This window comes from Macrotis lagotis, chromosome 2 (assembly GCF_037893015.1).
Source record: "Macrotis lagotis isolate mMagLag1 chromosome 2, bilby.v1.9.chrom.fasta, whole genome shotgun sequence".
Classification (NCBI taxonomy): domain Eukaryota; kingdom Metazoa; phylum Chordata; class Mammalia; order Peramelemorphia; family Peramelidae; genus Macrotis; species Macrotis lagotis.
The window spans coordinates 180,780,468-180,789,717 of record NC_133659.1 but is presented as its reverse complement, the minus strand read 5'-3'; the positions used below and the strand labels follow the sequence as shown (position 1 = coordinate 180,789,717).

General features: G+C 38.0%; 1 protein-coding gene across 1 annotated transcript; it reads left to right on the top strand.

The window, feature by feature from the left end:
• The first annotated feature begins 4,426 nt into the window (after positions 1-4,426).
• LOC141513655 (uncharacterized) lies at positions 4,427-8,760 on the top strand. The gene is made up of 2 exons (XM_074223687.1): positions 4,427-4,521; positions 7,156-8,760. The coding sequence occupies exon 2, from the start codon at positions 7,168-7,170 to the stop codon at positions 7,906-7,908; it is 741 nt and encodes a 246-aa protein (XP_074079788.1). The 5' UTR covers positions 4,427-4,521; positions 7,156-7,167; the 3' UTR covers positions 7,909-8,760.
• Positions 8,761-9,250: the final 490 nt, after the last annotated feature.

The following is a 9,250-nucleotide window of genomic DNA, read 5'->3' as shown; positions in this document are numbered from 1 at the left end:
AGCAATAAGTGTTTCAGTGACTAGGATATCCCCTTTCTCTATGAGTTGCAAATTAACTGATCCCAGGGCAATCAAAGTCTGGTTAAAAAAAATAAAATCTCTACCCCTTATGAGAAACTCTTATGAGAAAGTGAGAAATTGAAGGGTTCTCGAATCAGAGGATCTTGGTTTGAATCACGATTCCACCATTATCCGAATGCTGAATCTCATTTTCTTCATTTGTAAAATGAGAAAGGTTGACTTGAAGACCTCTAAATTTAGCATTCTGTGTTTCTCCTTGGGTGGACCCAATCTAAATAAAATGTAAGGGTATGGAATGTTATTTTCCTTTTAAAATTGTCTAAGGCAAAACAAAAACATACTTGAGACAGTCCTTAAAACTTTAAGTCAGTATGGGACACTTGCTTAAAACCAAATTAAATACAAAGCTCTTTACAACAAATTTTTGAAATTGAGGGATGGAGAGAGAACTCATTGAAAGTTAATTCAAATAATATAATACCCCTCAGTAACTTTTTTTATTGGCAATTCTAATGTTTGAAATTTCTCTTCTATTGAAATTCCTGGCTTTTAGGGGACTTTAGCAAATCCTTAAACATTATTGAGGTGCAGAGGCAAAATCTTGAAATATTTGACTGACTTGTCATTTTTTCAAGGATGACTAGCATATTTATTTGATGACTTGCTTTGTTTATGATCTCAACATAATTTTGAAGCATTTCCACCTCCTGTACCCCCACATCACACATCTTTAAATTACTTGCACATCCCATTTTTATGCATAGTAGAATATCCATGTAAATCTGCAGCTAGAAAACACCAGGTCTGGCAATAAATTGGGAATGAATTACCCATGTAGTTCATGCACATCATATGAACATTAAACTAAGAGGAAAATTTATTGTTAAAGAGGTGAGAGTGTATGGGTTTTAATGCTTAATACATTTGATAGCAGAGTATTATTTTGGAATTTATTGGCTAAGATACAATGCATATATTACCTGAAAATCTTCAGTCAGTATTTTAATATCACACATTCTACAGATGTCACTTCATAAAGTCAAACATTTTTATCTTGAGAGTAAAAGTCCTGGCAGTTAGAGCTGCACAGTCAAATAGAAGACTTTGGAATGCAGTCTCTTCAACTTTTTTCTTGTAATTGAAATAGATATTTTTGAGGCAATATAGTGTAATTGAAAGAGCAAGAGCAAGAAGTTAGGATAGATCAGGTCACAGATTTGACCTTTGATGCTGAACTTTATTGGCACTAATCTGGAGTTAGGAAAACCTGGTTCAAAATTCAGTCTTAGATCTTTGACAATTAATTTAACCTGTGTTTGCCTCATATTTCAAATCTGTAAAATGGGGGATAATAGCCCCTTCTTCCCAGTGATGTTATAAGGATAAAGTGAGATAATATATATAAAGTATTTTGTAAACTCTATATAAGTGTTTATCATTATCATCATCATCAACATCAGCATCAGCATCATGATCATCAATGTGAATAGAATGCCATGGCTGATCTTAGACACTTTCCTCCCAGAGTTGTCCTTAGTATCAAATGAGATAATTACTTAGCATAATAATGACACATAATAAACACTACATAAATGCTATCTATTATTATTAATTAATGTGGTCAATGGATTCTGCAATAAGAAATCCTTAATTGAAATGAATGGCAAACTTGAAGGATACAAAAATTATATATTATTAACTATGTCACAAAGAAGGAAGGCACAAAGAATGGAAGAAGTTAAACCTGTTGTGTGAAACAGCATGTTTTAATTGACTTGTAAACCCAGTTCAAAGGAGAATTAAAACATCTAATATATTATAAAGAAAACAAGACATTTACATTAAATTACCGACAGTGAATTTAGAGATGAGAGTACTGACTACTCTAAGAAGCTGCTAATTTGCTTATTTGACAATTCAGAGATAAGTAGCATCATGTACTGAGAATTTGTCCGATTCTTTTTAAGTAAAAATCCTCTAAAAATGTTAACACTATCTTCAAGCTTATAGACCATTAAGGCAGGAGGGATTCAAAGATCAACTAATTCATACTTCTCATTGTTGAATCTCTTAATTTCCCCTTCCTCCCTCCCTTCCTTCCTTCCTTCCTTTCTTCCTTCCTTCCTCACTTCCTTGCCTTTATCCTCCTTTTCTTCCTTCCTTCACTCCTCCCCCTTTTCTTTCTTTCTTTATGCCTCTCTTTTCTTCACTACTCCCTTCTTTTCTATTATTTTCTTTCTTTTTAAAAAAATATTCAGTAAATTAATTAGATAAGTTATTACTTTTCTCAAATCATTCATGTAATATGTAGCAGAGTCAAGATTCAAATCTAGAAACAGCTAGATGAAGCAATGGGTGGATCACTGGGCCTGGAATCACAGAAGACCTGAGTTCAAATTTGACATCAGATATTTCCTTCTGATGTTGAGTAAGTTACTTATATTGTTTCTTAGTAATCTCAACTGTAATGGTGGTATAAGAATAGCAAGAACTTCCTAGAATGATTATGAGAGTCATATGAGATAATATTTATAATGCACTTAACACAGTGCCTTTTACAAAATAGGTATTTAAAAATTTGTTTCTTCCTTTGTTTAAAATCCAGGTGATAAAATTCTACATCAATGTTCTTTCCACTACACTAGAGTGATCTCTATAATATAATAGCTATCCAATTATATGAGGTGTTTAGACTTGTAAAATGATTTATATATATACCATGAAATCATCACAATGATCTTTATGAGATAAATACTAGAAATATCAGTATTAGCCACCTCCCTTTTTAGGTGAACACCTTGTCCTCAAGCAATTTAAATGGATGGAGTCCAGTCACTGATAGTAAATGTCAGAAGTAGGATTCAATTACAATATTTTCCTGACTTGATGTTCAGCATGCCACACTGTCCATTTCTAATGAATTGCCCAACCATAACTTTGAAACAGAGACAGAGCTAGAAGAATGCCAAGGTTTTTCATCCCAGTAGTTAGATGGTTTCATTATTGACATCAATGCAGTTTAATAAATCTATGAGTACCTTGATTAAAGTATTCCATTTATCCAAAGTAGATTATATCACATCCATATCTTCTCATGCTCTATAATTCTTGCCCATGATCTCCCATACACCCTCCTTACAAGAGGTCTCCAGTAGATTTCTATTTATAAAAAGTCTTAAATTACCCTCCCTCCACCTAACCCTTTCCATCCTGTTTCTTGTACTTTTCTATGGATACCAGTGGATCACTCAGAATTTCTCTATTATCCTTCATTCTTGCTAATTGATTGATTTGTCACATTTCTGATAAGATATTTTCTGAAAGATTTTTTATACTAGTTTTACAAAAAGTTATCTTTCTACTATACTATGCAAAAAATCCCTTTGAAGCAAAATTGGTTTGTTAGCAAGTTCCTTACAGCTTGTACTATTTCATAATTAATGGCATGTTTCCCCTTATTTGATAGTTTTTTCATCCCTCCAGTGTTTGGCTCTTGGCTTCTACTGATATTTTCTCTAATAAGTTGGCATTATTCTGATTATACTAGATAGCAAGTCTGCCTTAGCTATCCCTTGCATTATAGGGATAAAGGAAACAATCTATTTAAAAATATCTCCTTTTTGGGAAATGCTAGTCATTTTACTATACCAATACAAAAGATATTGGGACTCATTCTGAGAAATCATGTTGTATTATACAAGTCTGAAGCTTCTGATGTGATAGATTATGAAACACAATATGTTCTTTAATTGTATAAGAAGCAGGAGGTTTTCATGTTACTCTCTTAGATTTAAGATGGTTATTTGCAAGTGAATATATATATATATATATATATACTTATGCATTTCTATAATTATCTATTTGAATGTATATATATGTATATATATATATACATGTAAACATATATAAATACAAATACCAAAGCCTATTGTTATGAGGCTTAATATTGGATACCAATGTGTTAAATCTGTATGAGAGATGGGACAGACTTGGCAAGAGAGAAGAGATATTCAGTCTCTTCAGGTTCTTCTAACTTTTAGCTTTAAAGAAAATTTGGGCAGCACCAGTCTGTAGGTTGCTGAAGGGACAAAAAGACTGAAAAGAAACTCACATGGGTGGAGCTGATATTCTCTATTTTGCTTCTTTCCCCAACCCACTATACTATGATGCTCTGGACCCAGCTCTGGACCTTGGCCACCTATGGGTTAGGAGACGCCTGGGGGTGTGAACCCGCCCACATGGGTGCTGGGAACTCCCCAGTAACAGGAGTGGCTCCGCCCATGAGGGAGGAACAGGGGAGGAGCTCGGGGGAGGAACAGAAGACTAGATAAGGGAGGGGACTGGGGAGGAGGAGAGCTTTTTTCACTGCTATGTAAGCAATAAAGACCTGCTTGTTAGACTGCAACCGGGTGTTCTGTCCAGTTATTGCCCTCCTTCCCCAAAGGAGGGTCCGTGTGTCCGAAGACCGACGGGTCCGTGACGTCCGAAGACCAGGGAAAGGTATGTATCCAGGCGAAGGCTCAGGATAGGTCCCCGAGCAGCTGGCGCCTCGAACAGGGACCAAGGCAATTTCCGCCTGGCCTCCCTTAACAGGGAGAAGAGCTGAACAGCCTCAGATTAACTTGAGATTAATCTGGGACGAAGTTATGGGGCAGGGAATGGGTTTTCCCCTGATTAGACCCGAAGAAAAGGCAGTTCTAGCTTGTCAGTTATATAAATTAGGCAAGCAGCATCAATTTAAGCCACATATTAAGCAGTGCCGTGAATTTGTAGGTAAGGTGTGGGGGTTCTCCCCTTGGTTAGAACATTCAGGGATTACCAAAGAGAACTGGGAGACAGTTGGGCAACAGTTGGCTTCTCTTGATGAGTCATGCCCTGGAATCCTAACTGACCAGGACTTCTCCTTTTATTCTCTCATAAATACAATGTTACAGGGGGGTCCTCGTCCCTGTGGGCGAGAAACAATTGGCACACAAGTGGGAGAATCATTAGGAGAATCTTCTGAGGAGGAGGGTTGTAATAATCCTCCTCCGATTTATCCTTGGGCACAATTTAGAGAAACTTATAAGAAACATAATAAATATGGAGTTGGGGAAGAAGAAGGAGGAAGTAGCTATTTGGAGGACAGAGCAAGAGCTAGGAAGAATATGGAGGAAGTTAGAATCAGGGTTGTGGCACAGCAGAAATTAAGACCCAGGACTGTGGCGCAGCAAACATTGAGAAAGGAGGAAGTGTTTAGGCCACATATGTCATCTACCACCCCTATTTTGGGGGTGGGAGGCCACCAAGGGGCTAGAAAAGCAGAGTGTCATTTAAGATGGAGTTATGAAGGACAAAGTGGTTTTATTCATCCCTTAAAGATTATGGGACTAGGCTCTGCCCTGTGGGGTAGAGATTTGTTACATCAGTTACAATTGTATCTTACCACCCCTGAACATTTGGCAACAAACTCCTAGGGGCTACTGTTATGGTGAGCTGCCCAAAGATTACTTGGAGGAGTGATAACCCTGTGTGGGTGGAACAGTGGCCCCTTTCTACGGAGAAGCTCACCGCATTAAAAGATATAGTTAAGGAATTATTGTTACAACACAGAATTGAGCCTACCACCAGCCCTTATAATTCTCCAGTATTTGTAATATAAAAGAGAGCTGGCACCTGGAGAATGCTTATTGACTTACGGGCGGTGAATAAAAGAATGGTCTCTATGGGCCTGCTACAGACGGGTCTTCCTCTCCTGCCTTTATACCTAGAGAATTTGTTATAAAGATAATAGATATTAAGGATTGTTTTTATAGCATTCCCCTTCACCCTGAGGATAGGGATAAATTTGCATTCTCGGTACCATCAAAAAATTTTCAAAGCCCATCAATCAGGTATCAGTTTACTGTATTTCCTCAGGGAATGGCCAATAGTCCAACTATGTGCCAAGCATATGTTGCAGCTATTGTTCACCCGCTGCAGTAAGTACCCCAAGGCCATCATAATCCATTATATGGATGATATTCTCATGGCTACTAAGCAAGCCACAGAGCTAGAAGAATTAACAAAAGAAATGCTACTTTCCTTGAGTAAATATGGGCTTCAAGTGGCTCCTCATAAGATACAAGATACTAGCCCTTATCAATACCTTGGTCACACCCTTAGTGAAGGGAGGGCATCTAGAATACCCCCAAAGGTGAATTTAGAGAAATGTAGTACCCTTAATGATTTCCAGAAACTTATTGGTTCCATACAATGGATACGTTCTACAGTTCCTATTCCTGATGATTTGATGTATCCTCTTTATGATATCCTGAAAGGAGATTCCACATTGACCTCACCCCAGTATTGGACCCCACAAGCCAAAGAGGCCATGACACAGATTTTGTCCAGGTGTCATGAGTCTATAGTTCAATTTGATCCTGAGCAACCTATATTTGCTACCATTTTAAATCAAAGGTCACATATTGGTTGTCTCTATCAAAAGCAAGGTGTCCTAGAATGGCAATATTTCCAGAGAAGTAAAAGAAGCATCCCTTGTAAATTTACGATGCTGGCCAATTTATTCCTAGCTATGTCTGATCGTTGTCTTTGTATGTTTGGAAAATATCCTGTTTTAAATATTTGTGATTCTGAAGGTGCTCTTTGTTATTTTACTGACTCTATCCCTGAATGGGCTGATAGCACATCTTTTAACCTGTTTTTCCACTTGTGGAGTTCCTACAGCCATAAAAAGAGATAATGGCCCTGCATATTCTTCCAAGGCATTTGCAAACTTTTGTCAAGAATTTTCCATTTTACACAAAACTGGAATTCCATATAATCCCACTGGCCAGGCCATAGTTGAACATGCTAACCGCACCCTTAAAACCCTCCACATTAAACAAAAAGGGGGAGTCAGTGGTCATGGCCGCCTTATATATACACAATTAGCACAGGCTGTATACACCATGAATTTTCTTCAATTGAGAGATGGTACCTCCCCAGCTTTGTGTTTTTTTGCAGGAACTTCACGAACACTCCACACACACGCAACTAGCCATCCCTCTCCCTGCCCAATAGGCAACCGAGTACTGTGGAAAAGCCCAGATGGCCAATGGCATGGCCCAGGCTCGATAATTATAAATGGACAAGGGTATCTTTGTATTCAACCAGATCCAAATCCGGATGGCAAAGAAAAGGAGAAACCAGTTTGGGCTCCAACCAAGTGGATCAGAGACCTCGGAGCAAAAGCGTGAGGTGATTGATCTTGCTTTCAATATCATAAATTTTGCTTTCTCACTTTATGAGGAATTCCAAATTCAGGATCTTTACCAACGACAAGGATATTTGGCATCTGTATTGCAGAACTTCTTGACCCAGCAATCATCCATGTGGACCACCCAAAATCATATAAATTGGGCACTTCAAAAGGAAATAGATGCTTTGGCCCCTGTAGTAGTTTACATTGGGAATGAGCTTGCTTACCATGAATTGATAACCCAAATTCCTTGTCACTATAGATATAAACCATTGTGTGTCACTCCATTACAGGTAAATCTTACCAACTCTTCTTTTGTTGGTTCTTGGCTTCGGATACGGGCTGCATTACAGGGTGCACTACTATCTCATAATGCTTCATCAGACATTCATCAGTTAGCCTTATTGCTTCAAGAACTGAGAAATATTTCGACTGATTTTTCAAATCATCAAACTGCTGCCTTTAATATTGCTAATTATCTCAAGCATTTACAATTTTTACAGTGGTTATTCAGCTGGATAGGTCCTGTTGCCATATTATTTCTCCTTTGTATTTTTGGCCCCTGCTTGATACAGTTTTTAATATCCCTAATGAAGACTGCCTTGATCAACAGCAAGGCAGATACCATGTCTCTTATTCATCGCACTCCTCGTTCAGCACCAATATAAATATTTATTATCCACCGTTTTGCATCTCATCTTTCCTGGTGAAAGCGACTGCAGGCAGCGCTTTCTCTAAGGATTGAGGCCTTCTGCCAGAACTGTCCTATATTACTGAAAAATAGGAAGAAGAATGCACATCACCAGTGCTTGTACTTATAACTACATTTTTTGTGTGCTAGAATAGTTAATATTATATTTTATAGAGTTATTTAAGAATGCATCCAAATTTTATATTAATTGGTTATTTAAAAATTCTTAATAAATTTATATAAGAGGTTCCTCAAGACATTCTAATTGATTCCAAAAGTTATTTTTTCTTGACCGGTCTTATGTGTAGTTAAACTTCAATGAGACATTTTCACATCTCTCTACTGGCCTGGAGGGATAGGAAAATGTTCCTATATTCTGGGATTGATGCTGGCCAGGGCATCAATCACAGCTTGGTTAAAAATGATTGTTTTCTGTGAGTTCGTACATATGTCTGTGTATGTGTGCTTAATTCAGATCTGAAATAATTTTATTATTATAGGATATTAAGACTATGATTATTTCTATCCTGCCTCTTTTGCTATATATGCTTGCTGCAAAAATACGCTATCAAAGGCTGACCCTTGTGCTCTTCTCCAGAATCCCAGAGAACGACCAAAAATGGACACTACCCCTGTCTAAACAAAAAGGGGGAATTGCTCCGGACCCAGCTCTGGACCTTGGCCACCTATGGGTTAGGAGACGCCTGGGGGTGTGAACCCGCCCACATGGGTGCTGGGAACTCCCCAGTAACAGGAGTGGCTCCGCCCATGAGGGAGGAACAGGGGAGGAGCTCGGGGAGGAACAGAAGACTAGATAAGGGAGGGGACTGGGGAGGAGGAGAGCTTTTTTCACTGCTATGTAAGCAATAAAGACCTGCTTATTAGACTGCAACCGGGTGTTCTGTCCAGTTATTGCCCTCCTTCCCCAAAGGAGGGTCCGTGTGTCCGAAGACCGACGGGTCCCTGAAGTCCGAAGACCGGGGAAAGATATGTATCCAGGCGAAGGCTCGGGATAGGTCCCCAGCACTATGAGAAATTTCCCCTTTTGATTAGATTTGGAACTCTTTCTTTGGGTTGAACTGAGGTACTTTCAGATACATTGGCGAAGTTACTTCACTATTATTTGGTTTATATTCCTATGTATATACTTTCCTTAATTTCTGGTTTAGAATTGAGTTGGAAAATTTTATTTATTTATCTGTATGTTTTGTTTATTTACATATGTGTTTTTGCTATTTTGTACGTTAGCTTATTTTGGAAATGATATATAGTGGGAAGAGAAATAAGATGTATATAAACTTTGAGACTTTCCTTCATTA

Coding starts and splice junctions, on each gene's coding strand:
- LOC141513655 (XM_074223687.1), top strand. CDS start 7,168: ATGGCAAAGAAAAGGAGAAACCAGTTTGGGCTCCAACCAAGTGGATCA.